This window comes from Oryx dammah, unplaced genomic scaffold, assembly GCF_014754425.2.
Source record: "Oryx dammah isolate SB20612 unplaced genomic scaffold, SCBI_Odam_1.1 HiC_scaffold_3, whole genome shotgun sequence".
In the NCBI taxonomy this organism is placed as follows: Eukaryota; Metazoa; Chordata; class Mammalia; order Artiodactyla; family Bovidae; genus Oryx; species Oryx dammah.
Genome location: NW_024070187.1, coordinates 65500486 through 65523526, shown reverse-complemented (window position 1 = coordinate 65523526; position 23041 = coordinate 65500486). Strand labels below are relative to the sequence as shown.

Here is a 23041-nt window from a genome sequence, read left to right as displayed (position 1 = left end):
ATTGTGGCAATAACACAAAAAGGGGTTGATTGAATTATTAACCTCTCAGATCCTCCTCTTAATATGAACCTGAATCCATACTAATGTGAGGCAGGTAAAGATGCCAGTTGGAGCCTGGTTTTATATTCCACTTTAACAGGAAGCTATCAAGCATGATTGTTCCAAATAAAAATATGAAGGAGAATGATAACACTGCTGACATATCTATTAGACATTCTCAGCTGTCTTTTAAAAAGCATGATTGTAGTAGAGAGAACTTGTTTGCCAAACTCCGTTTCTTTTTGGGCACACAGCTAAACTATAGTTTCCAGATTCTCTTACAGTTAACTGTTGCCATGAAACTGGGTGGGTTCTGGCTAATAGAAACGGGTAGAAATGATGTTTCCCTTTTCTAAATCTGGCACATAAACATTTCCTTCTTTCATAGGCTCTTTCCCCATTGACTGAACAGATAGAACTGAGGTCTTAGAGAATAAAACAGCCACCTAACCACCTATACCTGTATTAAACTGACATACATTTAGGAAGAAATAAATAAATATTATGATAAACTACCAAAATTTTGGTGGTGTTTTGTTAAAGTAATTAACCTACTCTGACAAAGGCAGAAATCGATATAAGGTGCAGGAAGTACTATACGTGTGTGCTAAGCTGCTTCAGTCATGTCTCACTCTTTGAGACCCTATGGCCTGTAGCCCGCCAGGCTCCTCTGTGCATGGGGTTCTCCTGGCAAGAATACTGGAGTGGGTTGCCACGCCCTCCTCCAGGGAATCTTCTCGACCCAAGGATCAAACCTGAGTCTCTTACTGTCTCCTGCACTGGCCGGTGGGTTCTTTACCACTAGCACCACCTGGGGAGACCCCAGAGGTACTGTAACATCAGCTAGAATATTCGATTTATGTTAGTGGATGGCGGCAGGCTGAAAAGCTACAATTCATGTTATGCAGTGCCTTTGAAAATGTGGAAGGCAGAATCTGAGCCAACTGAGACTGTTCTAGACAATGAGATCGGAAAACATTACTATCAAGTTATATTGGTGGTATTAGCAAGATGCTGAAAGAAGAGGATAAGTTCCGGTAAGATTTGTCTAATTTTCAAACCAAAATTAAAGGGAATAGGTGGAATTATAATTTATCATAGTTACCATTAAACCATTTTAAATAAAACTTTGAATAAAAGTTTAGAAAAACTAAAAGTGAAAGTCACCCGTAATCCCCAAAATGAAAGATCACCATAGAAGAAAATGGCAACCCTCTCCAGTACTCTTGCCTCGAGAATCCCTTGGACAGAGGAGCCTGGTGGTCTACAGTCCATGGGGTCGCAAGAGTCGGATACGACTGAGCGACTGACACACACATGCCAGGAATTTATACACTACAAGTATCCATGCCATACCATATACAGTACAAATCATACCATTGTACAAGTAGTTTTGAAACTGAACTTTTTTCCCAGTAGTGTAGAGCAAGTTTACCAAATATTTTTCTACATAATCCCTTTTTTGTGGATTTTTATGCTGCATTGTAATTTATTAGGCCAATAATTTATTACCATAGTAACTAACAGACCCATATCCTCAGAGCGAAACATGTCTTATATTTCTAAAACTGGAATTCTTGGGTCCAGGAGTAGGTACATTTTGAAGTCTATATATGCAATCACAACCCTCCAGGAAAATGTTACTATTCTATATTTTCAACAGCAATATGTGGGAATGCTGTTTCAAAGTTTCACTGATATTTTATATTTATAATTTTGCTTTTTATTCTTTGCCATTCGGATTATAACTCAAGGTCATAGGCCTTATCAGTCCACGGATATATAATAGGTCATGAGTACCACCTTTGTGACCTTAAACAGGGTTGATATTATGTCACCAATATTGAGTCCTCATTTTTAAAACTGGGAGAATGTCTACAACACAACGTTGTAGGGAAGATTAATAAAATGAAATATATATAATTTTTTGGCATATAGTAGATGCTTGATAAATATTTTTATTCTGTTACAACATGTAAGATTCAGTCTTTTTTTTTTTTTTTAGAAAACAGACCCCACCCTCAGATTTACTAATTGATGTATATGAGCCCATTTTCCGGATTCTTTCTCACTTATTAACTATTACTTGGGGAGCACCTATGCATAAAGACAAAGTGTGTTAAGATAATTATGTTTCAGCTAGGACAATGAAGGTTATATATGTCTACCTATATTAAGAACTAGAAAGTGGTAAATTTTTAAAGAGAGAGACAGCCATGAAATTCAAGAGGTGGGCATAAAGTAGAGAAAGCCTTTGTGCTAACCTTTGAAGAATGTCATTAAGTAGTTCTTTTTCTGTACAATCCACAGATTAAAATACTTTCCAGTGGTATGCTTTAGCAGCTTGTACCACTTTTACTATTGTTTAGATTGTAATTCCTGTTTCTGTCTTATATTTACTGTGCTCCTGGAAACTTCTGGCTCGCAGAGGCTATCTTATTTATTACCGAATTCTCCAGAATCTGATTGAAGTAAAAGCTATAATGAGAGTTAATCACAGGCGCTCTGGGTTTTAGGTTCAGTCCAACTTTGAGTCTGGCTCTAGAATCTGATTTCATTTACTTCAGGCTGAGCTCTTAGCTCGGGTTTTGGGGGGACTTTTAGGGTTGACAGATAAAATACAAGATACCTGGTTAAATTTGAATTTCATATAAAGAATACTTTTTTTAGTGTATGTCCCATGCAATATTTAAGACACACTTATAAGAAAATATTATCTACAATTTCACGTTTAACTGGGAATTTGGCATTTTTATTTGCTAAATCTAACAACCCTAGTAATTTCTCTGGTCTTATTTGGAAATAAGGATGAAAATAGTAACTTCATAGGATAATCTATGAAGAACCTCGTGCATGGTAGGAAGCAAATTGACCTTCCAAATCAGGATACTTTCCAAATCAGTTTGCCTTCCAAATATAGTTACCCTTATTTTGCATTCTAAGTGTGCATAGAAAGTTTAATACAACTCTGAATAAAGGTGCCAAATTGCTCTGAGAGATCTGCGAATGCATCTTCATTGTAATACCAGAAGGGTGTTTAACCAATGTTGCCACAGGCAGAAACGATTTTCTCTGATTTCGGAGAAAGCGAAGCCTCCCCCTCTGCGCACGCGCACAAGGGCTCCAGCGTCTCCGAGCCCGCCCCGCCCATCCGGCCCGGCTGGTCACGTGTTCGAGCCGTAGCCGTTCTTACGCCGGGACTGGTCAGGTGACCCAGCCCCCAGCTTCTCGCAGGGATGGAGCCGGAAGAGGAGACACCCTTGTGGCGGCTGCAGAAGCTTCCCGCAGAGCGGGGCTTGCAGGTGAGGAGGGCGCAGGGGCCGGCTGCGCGGGCCAGGCTCCTGGAAGGCCTGGCGTAAGGGTAGGCCTCATCCCGATGCCTTTGGGAGGCTCGCTCCTGGTGCCTGGGGAGGGGAAGAGGACCGGGTGTGATTTTGGGTGCTCCCTCGCCCCACCCCGTGTTCTCTGGAGAGTGAAGTCCGAGGCTTGGGACGCCTCGTCCGTGCTTCGGCTTCCAGTGGCCCCTCCAGGGGTTTTGCATGCAGACGCCCGCCGGGGCGCCGGCCCCCCCCCCCCCCCCCGCCCACCGCAGCGGGGACCACCTATCCGTTCCCCGGGAGCGGCCGGCACCAAGTGACCCCGGACTGGGGAGTGCGGAGTCGCCAGCTTGAAAGCTGGAGGGGGTGGTTTACAGACCTCTTGTACGTGTTTCATGCATTCACTGTTTCAGCAGAACCTCCACAACATTCCCCATGCGCCAGGAGCACTGGTGCTAGGTGATGGGACTAACCATGGTGACCTAGAGAGGCAGGCCGTAATTCTTGGTGAGTGGCAGAAAAAAACTGATGTGTTACTCCAGACTGGGAGACTTACAGGTAGGGTCGTCCCACGTGGACGTTACTTCAAGACGTGACATACATGTTGGCCCCTCCAGTCTAGGAAGGAACCTAGTTTATGAGAATCTGGGAAGAAGCAGCCTTATTCACTTGTTCAGCCAACACTTCACTGAACTATGTGCTTAATGCCCTATGGGATAAGGTAAAATGGTGAATGAGACAGTCCATACCCTGGTGGACCTTGTCAACTAGTGAGGAAACCAAACTGAATAAATGGATAACTGAATTAATGATTTATCCAGTAATCAGTTTGTAGGAGGGTTAGCAACTCTGGTTAGAAGGGGCAAGGGAACATTTTCTAGAGCATCTGCCTAGGTTTCTAGGTTGAGTTCCTGAAGGATGAGGAGCAACCAGATGGGCTGGGGGGAGAGAGTATTTCAGGCCAAGGGACAGCACTTATGAAGACTAGAAGAAAGGCAGCCCCAGGGAGCTTGAGGACCTGCTGTAGTTTTAGAGGCCAAAGTTCAGAGTGAGAAGTAGAGCAGGGAGACTGGCTGAACAAGTGAGGAGCAGTCAGGAGCCTCTGTGTACTATACTCCTGGGTTTAGCCTTAATACCAAAGGTACTGGCAGTTTATAATTGTTTTTGACAGCAGCGGATTTTTAGTGTGAAGGGTGAGAGAAATGTGGAGACAGTAAATACATACAGCGAAATTTTGTCTGTGAATTGTGAAAGGAAGAAAACCCACTGGTTACTGTAAGAGGAAAATCTAACTGAGAAGTGTTTTTTCTTCCTTGAACTTTCAAGTTAAAAAACCCTTGGTGCCCCAAGTATAAGACTTGAAAGAAATTTGCCAGCCATGTAAAAGAAAAGGCAGCATATGCAAAATAGAGTTTCAGCCTGAGCTCTGGGAGCCGTGGTCCTTTGCCCTCTGACTTAAGAGAACTGACTAATGCTTTGTATTATTATTAATATGTTACTATGCTTACTCCCATCTTTTTCTGTTCCCCAGCAGTTTCAGCCTAATCAAGTCTTCCTTGAACACAACTTCCTAACTGGTCCTCTTGCCACTAGTCTCTTTTATTCTGAACTCCTTCAGGGTAGATACTTTGTTTATATACCCGCTTCTTGAGAATTATGTCTGGCCCCAGGTGGGTTCTTAATCAGTATTTGCTAAAGGAAGGAATCAATTAATGTTTACTAAATTCAGCTTTATCATTGTGACCAAGCTCTGGATCCCAGGCTCTGGTGGGCTGGCTTTTAGTTTCTATGATATGTAATTTTGAATAAATCACAAATCTGTTTCATTTACAGTGGATGAAAGTTGGGGACAAGGGCTTAGCCCGCTTGGGACGAGGGCTTAGCCTGCTAATATGATAGAGGGCTATGTGGTAGCCAGCTTTTATAAGCCCCAAATCTCTGCCTTTCTTTTTTCTTTGTTCCATTTATAATGGGAATAGTGTGGAGGAGATAGAAAGTAATAAACTTACTTATCTTGCCAGGATAAAAAGATCTTAACTTTTCTCTGACTGTACAAATGAGAAAACTGAAATGTCTATAGGGGGTTTGGGTAATGTACCCAAAGTTATCAAACTAGTAAGTGGCAAAGTGGAAACAGATGCTCAGATCTGTTGACTCTAAGTCTTGTATTAGCTTTCTGCTCCTGTCTTCATCCTACCTGCATACTACTTAGATAGGCCCGTAACCTTCACTGCCAGGTACGTGGGTGACTCCTGAATCTCTGGATCTAAAAATCTCTTTTGAGTATCAGGCTTCTGCTTAGATACACCCACAGGTACCTCAAATTCAGTGTATACTTGGCTTAGCTCTTGTCTTTCTCCCTGACTTTCTCCTTCTGTGGCTGTAGCCTCAAATTTGGTTTGTGATACCACCACTTACTGTCATTAAACCTGAAATTCTGAGTATCATCCTTTTCAGATCTCCTTTACCTCTCTGCTGCCTCCAGTTTGAGTGTCCCTAACAATTTATCACCTCCCTTTTAATCTCTTGATGGTAAGTAAATGGAAGTGGGGGGCGGGGTCTTTGGACTCAACCTCTTGCCCTTTTCTTTCCTTGTATCTCCTGACCTGCTGGCAGATTTATGGAAAGATAATGCAAATATGTGAATAGGTTGCTTACAGTCTGGGCTCTTCTGCATTGTATACAAAGCCCTTTATGGTTTGGTCTCTGCCACCTCTCCAGCTTTGTATGCTGCCATCTTCCAAACTGCGCCATGCAGTTTATCCTGTCAACGTGCAGCTGTTGTGACTAGAAATACCCTGCTCCTGTTTGGCTAACTATTCATTATTTTAAGACATACTTTTCTCTTCTGTGCTCCTTTGTACCCTCTGTAAACTTTAATTATAACTCCTATCATCCTAAATTATATATACTTATTGATTATATTAGTTTTCTCTAATGTCCTGAGACTCTGATATGATAGGACCTTATTTATCCTCAGTTTCCTCATTTGTAAAATGAGGATAATAGCAAGACTTACTTTAGAGGGTTGTAGTGAAGATCAGCACAGTGTTTGGTATATAATTAGGGCTCTATAAATGCTAGCTATTATAGTTATTTTTTCTTTGTATTTGCATTAACCTATTTAATAACTGGAATGAAGTGCTCATTACATATTTGTGAATTAATTTAAAAGACTATGTTCCAAAAACATAGTGCTCTTAGTTTTTAGTTTGAGTTCTGGGTTTTACTTTAGCACTGGGGACAGTTTGGGATAAGGTGAAGTGTAGGCAGAGAATTTCGAATGATTTCAAATTGAAAATGTTGCTGGTTAATTTACGGTAAATAAAAGTTCTGTTCACATAGTGCATTAGCCATCGTTTGGAATTAGGGTCACCAGTTACTCATCTCTGTTCCAATAACTATGGTGTTACAGAAAAGGAGTTTTTGCTTAAAATTCACTGGAACATGATCCAGGAGAAAAGAGTTGGAAGCCTCCTTGCTGTTTAAATGCATTTCCAAGCTATTTGGATTCAGGTACTCTTCTTACAACACGCAAATATCTCTTGAGAAAGAAAACTGTATTGATCACTTGCCTAGAGTAGTGGTGATACAGTAGGTACTCAGTTAATATATGTTAGAGGTGTGGATGTTATGATATATGTTAGTACCAGTAGTAATAGTGATGATGATAATTACAACTAGTAAAAAGAAGGATAACAATGGGAAGCAATGTTTAATGTCAGGAGTGTGCCAAGTGATTTGCATGTATCCTTCTTCAATCCTTTAAACAACATTATGGGGGTAGATGATATCCTCATTTTACACATGAGGAAACCAGCAAAGAATCTTTAAGTAACTTGGCAAAACTAGTAAATAGTGGGAATAAGATTCAGACTAGCCAGTTTTGTTCCAAAAGCCACAGATTTAATAACATGTTCAGTTATATATGTGTTAGGATTTCCATTGCTGGCATTAAGCTAGGGTATAGAGAAAGAAATGTGAAAAAGAGAAAGTAAGTCAATGAGAGATTTTTTTTGGAGTGGACTGAAAGAAATTAAGTATGGGTGCTATGGAAAATGGAGAGAAGGGTTTGTAGATTTACAGTTGAAAGACTTTGCTCTAAGACTCATACCTTGTTTTTTGGTTATTGGTATAAATATGAAGTCTAAGGAATCCCAAGGAGAAACTGCTGCACTTACCATCTTCCTTTTAGGAACATTGGAGAAACAACAGCATGTCTGTAAAATTATTTTAGTTTCTGAAGGTGGACAAAATTATGGAAAGTGTGTGTGTGTGTGTGTGTGTAGCTCTGACTTTTAGTTAATAAAATAATGTTAAAGATAGTTGCTTTTCAGCCTCAGCTTTTCTGCAGATAACATGAACTTCTGCCAATAGCATTTATTTGCTACAAGGAAGATAAATCTGTTTTATAATTTTACTTATAATTACATTTATTACTCTCTCGTTTTTTCTCTCTAGCTTCTTCACAAAATAATTGATGGCATTTGTGGCCGAACTTATCCTCTCTACCAGGATTATCACAGTGTTTGGGATTCAACAGAATGGATGCATGTTCTAGAAGACATTACCACCTTTTTCAAAGCTGTAGTTGGTAAAAATTTATCTGACGAGGAGGTAACTTTGCTCCAGATTTCGATACCTTGATAATTCATGTTCAGATTTTTTTTTTAATTTTGGTGTTTAGGGTACCATGTAATACATCCTCAGTAAGTGTATAATGAAAAGTGACAGTGTTAGTCACTCAGTCCTATCTGACTCTTTGCGACCCCATGAACTATAACTCGCCAGGCTTCTCTGCCCATGGAATTCTCCAGGCGAGAATACTGGAGTAGGTAGCCGTTCCCTTCTCCAGGGGATCTCCCCGACCCAGGGATTGAACGCACATCTCCCGCATTGCAGACAGATTCTTTACCATCTGAGCCACCAGGGAGGTCCAAGTGTATAAAATCAGTTCCAGCTCAGTCGCTCAGTCGTGTCCGACTCTTTGTGATATCAATAAAAACCTAATAATTGTGAGTAAGTGGAAAAATCTGTGGAAGTTTTGGGTTTTTGTACTTTCGTTTCTGATTGGTTGTCTTATTTTAAATTGTGAAACATTTAAATCGTGGAAGAAAATTAAAAGGTATATAAGTGATACCTATATTCCCATTACCACAATTAAACAATTGTTAACATTTTACTTTATGTATTTCAGGTTTGTGTGTGTGTGTTTTAGAAATAAGGCATTATAAATACATGTAAATATTACCCTTCAAATAGAAAAAACCACTAGTGAATTTGTATGCGTGTTTCGTATTCCCTAGTGTATGAATGTTTGCATCTTTAAGCAATATATACAGTTATTTGAGCTGTTTAAATGTGTAACTTGTGAGTGGTAATGTATGTATACATGTATAATTTTTTCAGCAATACTGTGTTTTAGATTTATCAATGTTAAAAAGTATTGATCTGGTTTATGTGTGTCATCTCCTTGTAGTATTTGGTGATAGGCATTAGTAAGACTTATTTTTCTGTCTCCCTACTGATGACCAGTTAGATCATTGCCCCTTTCATTATTATGAATAGTGCTGCTACAAACATTTTGTATGTGTCTTGTTATACATAAATTGGTCAGCTTTTCTAGAAGTCTTAAAGTAAAACTGCAGGGTCATGGGGTATCTTTCCATTATCTTTCCTTTTGTACCTTTGTCAAAAGTAATTTGGGCATGTTTGTGTAGGTTGCTCACTTGGGGAGAAATGAAATTATATATATTTATCATTTTGATTTGGATGATATTCTGAATATGCATTCTTGGATATGTGTATTTTAAATATCTTCTATTATGTTGCTTGTCTTTTTAGTTTCTTCCTAGTGTCTTTTGTTGAATAGAAGTTCTGAATTTTAATCAAGTCCAATTTGTCAATATTTTCTTTTGATGGTTGGTGATGTTAATACTGTGTTTAAGGAATGTTTGTGCCAAAATCATGAAAACATTTTCATATATTTTTTTGTAGTGGTTTGATTGTTCTAGCTTTTATTTATGTCAGTGATATATTTGAATTACTATTGGTATATGGAGTAAGTATTAAGTTGAGATTTTTCCATATGATATCCACTTGTTGAAATGACCATCCTTACCCCATAGAATTGCTGTGCAGCCTTTCTTGGAAATGCAGGTGACCATATATGTTTGGGTCTGTATCTGGACTCTTTTTCTACTCCATTAGTCTGTTTGCCTGTATTTACCCATATCACAATGGCTTAAATTACGGTATAATTAGAGCTGCATTACATTAAATTTTGATATCTGATAGTAGAAGACCTTCAACCTTGTATTTCTTCAAGATAGCTTTGATTTTTCTATATCCTCCATAATTTCAGGTACATTTTAAAATCAGTCAATTTTAACCAAAACACTCGCTGGAATTTTGATGGAGAGTATTAGCTTGGGCTGCCACAACAAAATACCTTAAAATGGATAGCTTAAATAAGAGGAATTAATTTCTCACAGTTCTAGAGTTTAGGGAGCACAAAATTAAGGCACTTGCTTATTCTGGCCCCTGATGAGGGAGGGCTTTTTCCTTGCCAAAGATTTTTGCCTTCTCACTGTGTCCTCTAATGGCTGTGGGGAGCGCGGGGCAGGTGCAGAGAGAGAGGGAGAAAACTCTCTGATGTTTCTTCTAAGGGAACTGATCCCATCATGAGGGTCTTACCTTCATCACCTCATCTAAGCCTGATTTTGTGTCAAAGGCCCCATTTCTAGATACTATCTTGAGGGTCAGAGTTTTAATATGAATTTTGAGGGGACATTAAGTCCACAGCATGGGTTGCACTGAGTCTCTAGACTATTTTGGAGAGAATTGACAGCAATATTGAGCCTTGTGATCTATGAACTTGGTATTACCTTCTGTTTATTTAGATTAGCTTCAGTTTCTCTCTCTCATTTTGTAGTTCTCATTGTAGAGGTCTCACAAATGTTTTGTTGTATTTATTTCTAAGTAACTGATGTTTCGGATGTTATTAAATTTTGTTCTCCAATTGCATATTGCTAGTATGTGGAAACCCAAGTTGGTTTTTGTATACTTACTCTGTGTCCAGCAATCTTTCTAAATCTATTTACTATATAGAAGTGTAAGTTGCTCAGTCTTGTCCAACTCTTTCAACACCATGGACTGTAGCCCACCAGGCTTCTCTGTCCATGGAATTCTCTAGGCAAGAAATACTGGAGTGGGTAACCATTCCCTTCTCCAGAGTATCTTCCTGACCCAGGGAAAGAACCCAAGTCTTCTGTATTTCAGGCAAATTATTTATCATATGAGCCACCATGGAAGCCCCTATCTATTATATATAATGGTTTGTAAATTTGAGGGGGAGTTTTGTTTGGTATGTAATCATTTTCTTTTTCAATTTTAATAGCTTTTATTTCTTTTTTCCCTCTTATTGCACTGCCTAATGTCTTCAGGACAGTTTTAGAAAAGAAAAGAAGAAAAAAGCAGTGCCTTGTTTAACTTTAGGGAGAATGTATGTGTTCAGTATTTCACAATTTACTATGTTAGCTGTATGATTTTATTGGTATCAATGATTAGATTAAAGAAGCTTCCACCGATTCTTACTTTGCTGAGAATTGATAGGTATTGAATTTTATAAAATTCTTTTTTTCCTGAATTTATATCTTCACCTTTATTTTGTTAATGTGATGTCTTACATTGATTTTTGAATGTTAAACTAACTTAACCAAAATAAATCCAACTTGGTCATGATATATTATTCTTTTTAAATTTGTTTTGATTTGCCAATGTTTGATTAGGATTTTTTTCATCTATGTTTGAGTAATCTTGGCCCATAATTTTTTGCCTGTAATGTTTTTGTCAGAATATCAAGTTTTATTCCCATCTTGTGGAATGGGTTAGGAAGTTGTTGTTTTCTTTTTTCTATGAAAGAGTTTATGCAAGATTTACTTCGTCACTTAGTACTGTGTTACCATGCTGCTTAATTTTAAAATATTTGGAAAAGTTTTGTTCAGTTCTGATTTAATTACACAATGACTCAAAAATATAATGAATATGATTCCAGTTCTTTGAAATCTCTTGTGGTTTGTGACACGGCTCAACGTATGGTTCATTTTCGGGTAATGTTCCATATACATTTGAAGATAATATGTACTTTTCAGTTGTAGGGGGTAGTGTTCTATGTGTAGTGAGATTAAGTAGAAAGGGTTTCTCAGTGCTGTATCTTTACAGTGCTTTCTCTTTCCATCCATTACTGAGAGGTGTGTTAGCATCTCTATGAAAGTTGATTTACCCATTTTGCTTTTTCTGCCGAGTTTCACTGCTTTATATATTTTGAGGCCATGTTATATTAGGTGAACACAAATTTGTGATTGTTGTTTATTTCTGTTGAATAACCCCTTTACTATCTTGTTCTATTTCTTGTAAGTCTTTCTGCCTTAAAGTCTATTTTGTATTATATATTAATATAGGTAAATCAGCTTTAGTGGTTTTCAATGTATTCACTCCCATGTTGGCTCATCAATCAGCCCTTTTCCTTTCTGTTTTGCAAAACTTTGTTAAAATTTCTTGTTTACTGGTTATGCATCCTCATCTTATTCTTTTTATAGTTATATTAGTATTTTTTCCCCATTTACTCCCATTTTAAAGATTATATGAAATGAGAATGCAACTTGTTTACATTTTAAACAGAAAGGCCTTTTCACTTATTTTCTAACCATTTATTTTTATTTTCATAGATATCTCAACAGTTGAATCAGTTGAATTCATCTCATCAAGAAGCTATCATGAAATGCTTAAAAAGTAGGAAAGATGAAATCAAGAAGACTCTGTTGGCAGAAATAGTTGCTATTTCCTCTGCACAACTACAGGATTTTGATTGGCAGATAAAGGTGAGAATATATTTATTTATGAGTATCTGTATTTTTTATTTGGAGAGGGAAATGGCAATCCAGTCTAGTATTCTTGCTGGAGAATCCTATGAACAGAGGAGCCTGGTGGGCTACAGACCATGGAGTCACAAAGAGTCCAACAGGAGTGTTTTCAGGAGGAGAATACTTCTGTTTCACTTTTTGAATACATTATTTTTTTTGTAATATTATATACCTAAAATGGATCATGGAAAAAGGAAGAGAGTTCCAGAAAAACATCTATTTCTGCTTTATTGACTATGCCAAAGCCTTTGATTGTGTGGATCACAAAACTGTGGAAAATTCTGAAAGATGGGAATACCAGACCACCATGACCTGCCTCTTGAGAAATCTGTATGCAGGTCAGAAAGCAACAGTTAGAACTGGACATGGAACAACAGACTAGTTCCAAATAGGAAAAGGAGTACGTCAAGGCTGTATATTGTCACCCTGCTTATTTAACATACATGCAGAGTACATCATGAGAAACGCTGGGTTGGAAGAAGCACAAGCTGGAATCAAGATTGCCAGGAGAAATATCAATAACCTCAGATATGCAGATGACACCACCCTTATGGCAGAAAGTGAAGAGGAACTAGAAAGCCTCTTGAAAGTGAGAGAGGAGAATGAAAAAGTTGGCTTAAAGCTCAACATTCAGAAAACAAAGATCATGGCATTTGGTCCCATCACTTCATGGGAAATAGATGGGGAAACAATGGAAACAGTGTCAGACTTTATTTTTTGGGGCTCCAAAATCACTGCAGATGGTGATTGTAGCCATGAAATTAAAAGATGCTTACTCCTTGGAAGGAAAGTTATGACCAACCTAGATAGTATATTAAAAAGCAGAGACATTACTTTGCCAACAAAGGTCCATCTAGTCAAGGCTATGGTTTTTCCAGTGGTCATGTATGGATGTGAGAGTTGGACTGTGAAGAAAGCTGAGTGCCGAAGAATTGATGCTTTTGAAGTGTGGTGTTGGAGAAGACTCTTGAAAGTCCCTTGGACTGCAAGGAGATCAAACCAGTCCATTCTAAAGGAGATCAGTCCTGGGTGTTCTTTGGAAGGAATGATGCTAAAGCTGAAACTCCAATATTTTGGCCACCTGATGCGAAGAGTTGACTCATTGGAAAAGACTCTGATGCTGGGAGGGATTGGGGGCAGGAGGAAAAGGGGACGAACGAGGATGAGATGGCTGGATGGCATCAGTGACTCGATGGACATGAGTCTGAGTGAACTCCTGAAGTTGGTGATGGACAGGGAGGCCTGGCTTGCTGCAATTCATGGGGTTGCAAAGAGTTGGACATTAATGAGCGACTGAACTGAACTGATACCTAAAATGTGTTTTTGAGATACATTGTCTTAAAAATATATCAAAGATAATTAAAATTACGTCCTTTGTGTTAGCTTGCACTGCAGACATCTAAACCGTGTATAATGACATTACAGTTATAATGAATTTAACTAACTGAAGTTTTAAGACATGTGGATGAAGGAGTAGATATGTGCTTTGTGGCTTTGGGGAATAGGACAGGGCTAAAGTATATGATTTACAGTGAAATAGGTTGAATTTCAACTTAAATAATAATCTAATCCCTGTGACTGTCTGAAAATTATTCTAACCTCTTTTTGAGTTAGCACACTCATCCTCATTGCTGGTACTCAAGCATAGGCTAAGAAACCACTTATTGGAAATAGTGAAGAGAATTAACGATGAGGTGGGCAACCTGAAGGTGATCTCAGATATGCTGAGTCCTGTATTTTGGAGAGAGAAAATGGAGGAGTTGTGTGAAGGTTTATTTGGTCCTGTAGTATATATACCACCGAGAAGGAGCCCTTTATCATTGCCCCAGTCAATTTTTTACAAGTGGTTGCACTCCAAAATTCAGTTATTATGGGGTTCCTGGCTCAAATTCCAGGAAAATTGAGTTTCTCTTTGCCATCTGCCAGTGAAGCTATGACGCTTGTTTCAAAAAGCTTTAGTATCATAAACATTTGGTTCTTCCATTTCCTCTCAGCTACTGATTTTAGACGGAGAGTGTAAGAGGGAAAAGTCATATTTTTGTTAACTGACTCTAATTGAAGGTGGTATCTTGATAACATTTGTCAAGAGTTTAATGGAGAGTTAACTACTCATTATTTATACATCTTAATTTCTGAGCTGCAGCATGTTTTTAGTTTTATCTTTGTACATGGACTTCTGTCCTTTTGGTGTCATTACACTTCTTTAAGAATTCTCTGTTTCTTGGACCCATTTGGTACTTCTGAGCTATAGCACTGGTCTAGCTATCTACTCCTACCACAGAATCCCAACTAGTTGTCCCTAAACTATTTCTTGTTCTCATTCACTCTTCTTTCTTTTTCTGTTCAAATATATGCTGGTTTGGCATGCGTTTAATACCCTTTATTCCTTTCATATTTCTGTGTACTTCATAGTAAACAAGAGTACTTTTTTTTTAATGTGTTGTTCATAAGCTCTGATGCATATTTAGTATATTCCTTTTTAAAACTACTTATTAATTACTACTTTTCTCATTTTAAACAGCTTGCACTTTCTAGTGACAAGATTGCTTCATTACAAATGCCACTTTTAAACCTTTATCTAGATGTAAAAGAAAATGGTGAAGTCAAGCCATATTCTGTTGAAATGAGCAAAGAAGAGCTGCAGAAGCTAATAAATTCCTTGGAAGCAGCTAATAAGGTATGTGTTTTAATTTTGTTGTGTGCTTCAAAATGTTTAAGTTTTGATCGATCCCACTGGAGCAATATAAGAAAAGCTAATCATTTCCATTTAAAGTTTGCTTTGTTCCTGATATTTTATGTCAAGCACAGAAGATGCTTTGTTGATACGTTCTGCATCTCTCATTTTAGACATTACATTTATTGTTGATTTGCATTACTAGAACATAATTTGTCAAGTAGTTATATTTTAAGGAATTAACAGCTAAATTTGTTTTGCTCTAGTCTCCATTAATGATAAAAATTTTTTTTTTTTATCTTGGGGCTGTGAAATTAGCTAGTTCTGAAGAGATTTAATGATTAAAAATAGTTAAGATTTTGAAGACAAGATTGTTTTACTTAACTGGATGAATGGTAGATAATTTAAGTTCGGGAGACAAAATATCATTTATAGTTATGAAAATATCAGTTTGAGAGAAACTAATGAAGGACCAAAAGCTTTCATTTACAAAGGAATGTCTAAATAATAGTAATAATTCTGATGTTTAACTAATGAGAACAGTGATATTTAAACAGTAGAAACCGCTGCTGTGAAGAAGACATAAAAAATAATTATCTGCTTTATGTATGTTCCTTTCCCTGTTGCTGAGCATCATCTCTAGTGATTGTGTCTCAAGGACTAAAGTCAGTTATCCTTACCACCTCTCTTGACACTAACCCATCTTGTGTCCATCTTTTTGAAACCCCGGTATACTTCATCTTCGGCAGTCACTTGGGCAGCACAGTGCCTGATGACTTGTCCACATGCCCAGTAATAAACTGGTAGCCTGCCTTGCCTTTTGATGGGGCTGCATGTCTGAAGGGGTGTGTGGCGGGTTCTGGTGTAAATGTCGAATGAGTCTGAACCGTGGATGGTTGCAGGCCTGTGTTTTTTGTGTTACTCTTGTTAGTTCTCCAGGCCCTTCTTCAGAGATTTCAAAGCATCTCATTCAGCATCTACTGGCATCATTCTGGTATAATCTGATTGCTGCCCTTCCTCCATTTTGTGTTTGAAGGTGGTCCTGCAGTTGAAATAACTGGAAATGATGAATACCAACATTATCAGATTCCACTGGTACAACTGATGCACAGAGAGAATACCGTGTGTTCAGAAAATCTGAATGGCCAGCTGAGAAAGCAGCAGTGTTGAGATTATAAAGACAACAATTTATCAGCATCCCTAAAGAAAAGGAAATTATATGGTTGACAGGAAATGCATAAAAACATGAAAGATGAAAAGGCTATAAACACAGTTTATATTTTCATAATGACTGTTTTGCTTCATTTATTAAATATTTGAAAAGGCTTTATAGATACAGTTTTATGGTAAGCTAAAAATAGACTCTAAAGTAATGTAAACATACAAGCACAAATATACTTGAGTATTGCTTAAAGAACTATGTGAATAGCAAGGATGTTTGTTACGGATATATTTGGTTGTTCACTTGTGATATTTTTTAAAAGTAATTTTTAAAGAATGTATAAACTGCATCTAACTCAGGAGATTCCATGCTTTTCTCATATTTCAAAGGAAAAGTTATAAAATGTAAAATTTTATAGAGAAGCTCTACAGACTTGAACAGGAAGGAAAAAAAAAAACAACTAAATCTGGGTGAACAGTTTTGAATTCTAGGAACTAAAATATTATATTCGAGCATAGATAAAAGTGAAAACAACACTGTTACTTACTTCTGCATTTCTGTGTCTGTTCAGGAGACTATGCTCTGTTAAAAAGAATATGTGTCACTGCATAGTGTATACCTTATTACTCCGATATCTGCTAAGACTATATAGGTCCCTGTTTATTGTAAACTCTTAATTTGGTGTAAACTTAATGAAGTTCTGGATGTTAACAACTTCATTGGAAAGCAAACCATTTTTAATTTCAGTGACCTTTAGAAACAAGCATTCTGAGCAAATAAAAATATATTATCTTTATGTTTTGCTGTATTTTCAAATTAATTCCTACATAATGCCGTATGATGCATCATTGGTACCTGCTGTTTTGCAAGCTTTATAACTCGTTAGAGCATCAGACTGTTATTTGAGGTGTTCAGAGCAATCCCTTTTATTCTCACACAGATGAGTATATAGGTTTAGGGAGATTAATAAATGTCAGTGTGGTCTAGATAATGCCACTCTGAACTGTTTGTTACAGCTTGGTGATTAGATGTGGAGTTTGTGCCAGAATGTTCTTCAATATACTGCTTTTTTTCATTGAGAAATCTTGGCCATAAAAAAAAAAAATATCAGCTGAACCAACCAGTGTGCTTAGGGAGGTAGTAGTTGATTTACCTTCTTGTGCAAATTCCTTATGCTGTTGTGTACCAGTAACAGTGGAGGAGGAAATGACAGTCTACTCCAGTATTCTTGCCTGGAGAATCCCATGGACAGAGGAGCCTGGTGGGCTACAGTCCATGGGGTATCTGACAAAAGTCAGATACGACTTCAGTGACTAAAGCACCACCACCACTAGTAACAGCTTGCAGACGAGCACTTCCAATAATACTGACTGATCTAAGGTCCTTCTGAATTTCATCTCTCCACACAGTCCTTCCTTTGAGAAGGAAAAAACCCTTACTCTTCTTAGTCCTCTCACTACATTATTACTGTATTAGCATATTTAAATACTTTGTTGAAATATGACTGAAATAAACCTCACATATTTAAAGTGGACAGTCCGAGCAGTTTTCACATATACATACCCAGGAAAGCTTCTGGAGTAGGAAATGGCAACCCACTCCAGTATTCTTGCCTGGGAAATATGATGGTTAGAGGAACCTGGTGGGCTACAGTCCCCAGGGCTGCAAAGAGTCAGAGACGACAGAGCACCTGAGCACGGGAAAGCATCACATCAATCAAGATGGTGAGCAGCCAATCATTCCTAAAAGTGTCATCCTGTTTCGTTGTAATCCTTGCTTCTTGCCCACTTTGTTCCTAGATAACCACTGATCTACTTCCTGCCACTATAGATTAGTTCACATTTTCCAGAATTTAAATGGAATCATACAGCATGTTCTTTTTTGTGTGTAATCTGGCTTCTTTAATTATTATTTTGAGTTCTTCCATATTACAACATTTAACAGTAGTTGATTTCCATTTTATTGTTGAGAACTATTCTGTTGTAGAATTCCACCATCATTTGTTTATCTGTTCACCTGTTAATGGATATTTTGGTTGTTTACAATTTTTGGCTATTAAAATACACAGAATGCTGTGAACATTCTTGTATGTCTTTGTATGGACATATGCTTTCTTTTGGAAGTAAATACTTAGGTGTGAAATAGCTGGATCATGCGGTAGGTGTATGTTTATCTTTTCAAACTATTTTTTACCATCTTACATTCCATGCCACAGTCTATGAGAATTCCACCTCCACCTCCTTGCTACCACTTGGTGTGGCCAGTCTTTTTAATTTCAACTGTTCTAATAGGTGTGTTAAAAAAAAAAAAAAATCTGGTCCCATCACTTCATGGGAAATAGATGGGGAAACAGTGGAAACAGTGTTAAGACTTTATTTTTTTGGGCTCCAAAATCACTGCAGATGGTGATTGCAGCCATGAAATTAAAAGATGCTTACTCCTTGGAAGAAAAGTTATGACCATCCTAGATAGCATATTCAAAAGCAGAGACATTACTTTGCCAACAAAGGTCCATCTAGTCAAGGCTATGGTTTTTCCAGTGGTCATGTATGGATGTGAGAGTTGGACTGTGAAGAAAGCTGAGTGCTGAAGAATTGATGCTTTTGAACTGTGGTGTTGGAGAGGACTCTTGAAAGTCCCTTGGACTGCAAGGAGATCCAACCAGTGCGTTCTAAAGGAGATCAGTCCTGGGTGTTCTTTGGAAGGAATGATGCTAAAGCTGAAACTCCAATACTTTGGCCACCTCATGAGAAGAGTTGACTCATTGGAAAAGACTCTGATGCTGGGAGGGATTGGGGGCAGGAGGAGACGGGGACGACAGAGGATGAGATGGCTGGATGGCATCACGGACTTGATGGACATGAGTTTTGGTGAACTCCGGGAGTTGGTGATGGACAGGGAGGTCTGGCATGCTGAGATTCATGAGGTCGCTGAGAGTCAGACACGACTGAGCGACTGAACTGAATTGACTGAACTGAATAGGTGTGTTGTGGTATCTCATTGTGGTTTTAATAATATTCTTTTCCTGAATGGCTAATGATGTTGAATGTCTTCATGGGCTTTTTTGTCATCTGTACATCTTTGGTGAAGTCTCTGTTTAGATCTGTTGCCATTTAAAAATTTGATTGTTTTCTTATTTTTGAATTTGGGGAATTTTTTTACATAGCCTGAATATAAATTTTATCACATATATGCCTTGAAAATAAGTATTCTAATTTGTGGCTTATCTTTTTTTTCATTTTTAATAGTTTATTTATTTTTTAATTGAAAGATAATTGCTCTACAGAGTTTTGTTTTCTGTCGAACCTCAACATGAATCAGCCTAATGTATACTTATATCTCCTCCTTCTTCAACCTCCCGTCTCCCTCCACATCCCACCCATCTAGGTTGATACAGAGCCCCTGTTTGAGTTTCCTGAGTCATACAGGAAATTCCTGTTGGCTATCTATTTTACATAGGGTGATGTAAGCTTCCATGTTACTCTTTCCATACATCTCACCCTCTCCTCCCCTCTCCCCATGTCCATAAGTTTGTTCTCTATGTCTGTTTCTCCATTGTTGCCCTGCAAATAAATTACCATCTTTTTAGATTCTGTATATATGCATTAATATACAATATTATTGTTCTCTTTCTGATTAACTTCACTCTGTATAATGGTTCTAGGTTCATCCACCTCATTAGAATGGACTCAAATGCATACCATTTTATGGCTGAGTAATACTGCATTCTGTATATGTACCACAACCTTCATCCATTCATCTGTCAATGGACGTCTAGGTTGCTTTCATGTTCTAGCTATTGTAAATAGTGCTGCATGGGAAAATGAGATACATGTGTCTTTTTCAGTTTTGTTTTCCTCAGGGTATATGCCTAGAAGTGGGATTGCTGGGTCATTCCTAGTTTTTTAAGGAATCGCCATACCGTCTTCCATAGTGGCTGTATCAATTTACATTCTCACCAAGAGAGAACGCAAGAGCATTCCCTTTTCTCCACCCTCTCCAGCATTTATTGTTTGTAGACTTTTTGATGATGGCCATTCTGACCGGTGTGAGGTCATATCTCATTGTAGTTTTGATTTGCTTTTCTCTAATAATGAGCGATGTTGAGCATCTTTTCATGTGTTTGTTAGCCATCTGTATGTCTTTGGAGAAATGTCTGTTTAGATCTTTTCTCAGTTTTTGATTGGATTGTTTGTTTTTTCTGGTATTGAGTTGTATGAGCTGTTTGTATATTTTGGAAATTAATCCTTTGTCAGTTGTTTCATTTGCTATTATTTTCTCCTATTCTGAAGGCTGTCTCTTCACCTTGCTTATAGTTTCCTTTGGTGTGCAAAAGCTTTTAAGTTTAATCAGGCCCCACTTGTTTACTTTTGTTTTTATTTGCATTACTGTAGGAGATGGGTCAGAGGATCTTGCTTTGATTTATGTATCGAGTGTTCTGCCTGTGTTTTTCTCTAAGAGTTCTGTAGTTTCTGGTCTTAATTTAGGTCTTTAATCCATTTTGAGTTGATCTTTGTATGTGGTGTCAGGAGGTGTTATAATTACATTGTTTTACATGTAGCTGTCCAGTTTTCCCAAGAGGCTGTCTTTTCCCCATTGTATATTCTTGCCTCTTTTGTCAAAAATAAGGCACCCATAGGTGCATGGGTTTATTTCTGGGCTTTCTCTCTTGTTCCATTCATCTATATTCTGATTTTGTGCCAGTACCATACTGTCTTGATGACTGCTGCTTTGTAGTATCTGAACTCAGGAAGGTTGATTCCTCCAGCTCCATTCTTTCTCAAAACTGCTTTGGCTCTTTGGGGTCTTTTGTGTTTCCATATAAATTGTGAAAATTTTTTGTTCTAGTTCTGTGAAAAATGCCATTGGTAATTTGGTAGGGATCACATTGAATCTATAGATTGCATTTGGTAGTGTAGTTATTTCACAATACTGATTCTTTGTACCAAGGAACATGGAATATCTCTCCATCTGTTTATGTCATCTTTGATTTCTTTCATTAGTGTCTCATAATTTTCTGTGTACAGTTCTTTTGTCTCCTTAGGTAAGTTTATTCCTAGATATTCTTTTTTTTTTTTTGCAGTGGTGAATGGGATTGATTCCTTAATTTCTCTTTCTGATTTTTCATTGTTAGTATATAGAAATGCAAGTGATTTCTGTGTGTTGATTTTGTATCCTGAAACTTCGCTGAATTCACTTGATTAGCTCTAGTAATTTTCTAACACTAGGGTTTTCTAGGTACCGTATCATGTCATCTGCAGACAGTGAGAGCTTTAATTCTTCTTTTGCCATCTGGATTCCTTTTGTTTTTCTTCTCTGATTGCTGTCGCTAGGACTTCCAGAACTATGTTGAATAATAGTGGTGAAAGTGGACACCCTTGTCTTATTCCTGATCTTAGGCGGAATGCTTTCAGTTTTTCACCACTGAGAATAATGTTTGCTGTAAGCTTATCATGTATGACTTTTACTATGTTGAGGTAGGTTCCTTCTGTGACCATTTATTGAAGAGTTTTAATCATAAGTGGATGCTGAATTTTGTCAAAGGCTTTTGCTGCATCTATTGAGATAATCATATGGTTTTTATCTTTCAATTTGTTAATATGGTATATCACATTGATTGATTTACATATATGAAAGAATCCTTGCATCCCTGGAATAAATCCAACTTGATCATGGTGTATGAACTTTTTGATGTGTTGCTGAATTCTGTTTGCTAAAATTTTGTTGAGGATTTTTGCATCGAACCTGGCCTGTAGTTTTCTTTTTCTGTGTTGTCTTTGGTTTTGATATCAGGGTGATGGTGCCCTCGTAGAATGAGTGTGGAAGTGTTCCTTTCTCTGCAATTTTTTGAAAGAGGTTTATAAGGATAGACATTAGCTCTTCTCTAAATGTTTGATAGAACTCTGTGAAGCCATCTGGTCCTGGGCTTTTGTTTTTTTGGGAGATGTTTGATCCAAGTTTAAATTTTGGTGCTTATAATTGGGTTGTTCATAATTTCTGTTTCTTCCTGGTTTAGTCTTGGAAGACTGAACTTTTCTAGGAATCTGTCCATTTCTTCCAGGTTATCTATTTTATTGCCATATAGTTGTTCATAATAGTCTCTTATAATCCTTTGTATTTCTGCATTGTCTGTTGTAACCTCTCCTTTTTCATTTCTAGTTTTGTTGATTTGATTCTTCTTTCTTTCCCTTGATGTATCTGGCTAAAGGTTTGTCAATTTTCTTTATCTTCTCAAAGAACCAGCTTTTAGTTTTATTAATCTCTACTATTGTTTATTTCAGCTTGGATCTTTATGATTTCTTTCCTTCTACTAATTTTGGTTTTTTTTTTTGTTGTTGTTGTTCTTTTTCCAGTTGTTTTAGGTGTAAAGTTAGGTTGTATATTCTATGTTTTTCTTTTTTCTTGAGGTATAACTGTATTGCTATAAACTTCCCTCTTAGAACTGCTTTTGCTGCATCCCATAGTTTTTGAATTATCATGTTTTCATTGTCATTTGTTTCTAGAAATTTTTTTATTTCCCTTTTGATTTCTTCAGTAACCTGTTGGTTATTTAGAAACGTATTGTTTAATCTCCATGTATTCATGTTTTTTAGTTTTTTTAAAATTGTAATTGCTATCTAGTCTTATAGAATTGTGGTAGAAAAAGATGCCTGGTAACAATTTCAATTTTCCTAAATTTACTGAGGTTTGATCTGTGACCCAAGATGTCTATCCTGGAGAATGTTCCATGTGTACTTGAGAAGAAGGTGCATTCTTCTGCATTTGGATGGAATGTCCTGAAGATATTAATGAGATCCACCTCATCTAATGTATCATTTAAGACTTGTGTTTCCTTATTAATTTTCTGTTTCGATGATCTGTCTATTAGTGTGAGTGGGGTGTTAAAGTCTCCTAGTACTATTATTGTATACTGTGAATTTCTCCC

At 37.4% G+C, this 23041-nt stretch overlaps 1 protein-coding gene and 1 long non-coding RNA gene across 2 annotated transcripts; one reads left to right on the top strand and one right to left on the bottom strand.

Moving 5' to 3' along the window:
* Positions 1-2813: 2813 nt before the first annotated feature.
* LOC120862091 lies at positions 2814-21435 on the bottom strand. The gene is made up of 4 exons (XR_005720696.1): positions 21342-21435; positions 17556-17559; positions 4106-4115; positions 2814-2823 (listed from the first exon to the last, which is right to left on the bottom strand). It is a non-coding gene; the product is annotated as an uncharacterized LOC120862091 (long non-coding RNA).
* On the top strand, positions 3189-18195 carry COMMD8 (COMM domain containing 8). The gene is made up of 5 exons (XM_040238144.1): positions 3189-3341; positions 7818-7973; positions 12086-12238; positions 14802-14957; positions 15991-18195. The coding sequence occupies exons 1-5, from the start codon at positions 3276-3278 to the stop codon at positions 16009-16011; spliced, it is 552 nt and encodes a 183-aa protein (XP_040094078.1). The 5' UTR covers positions 3189-3275; the 3' UTR covers positions 16012-18195.
* Positions 21436-23041: the final 1606 nt, after the last annotated feature.

What these genes read in the sequence shown, in the direction of transcription:
- COMMD8 (XM_040238144.1), top strand. Translation starts at nt 3,276, where the DNA reads ATGGAGCCGGAAGAGGAGACACCCTTGTGGCGGCTGCAGAAGCTTCCC. An exon ending in AAAATTTATCTGACGAGGAG is followed by an intron (nt 7,974 to 12,085) that starts GTAACTTTGCTC and finishes TTATTTTCATAG; the next exon opens with ATATCTCAACAGTTGAATCA. An exon ending in CCTTGGAAGCAGCTAATAAG is followed by an intron (nt 14,958 to 15,990) that starts GTATGTGTTTTA and finishes TTGTGTTTGAAG; the next exon opens with GTGGTCCTGCAGTTGAAATA.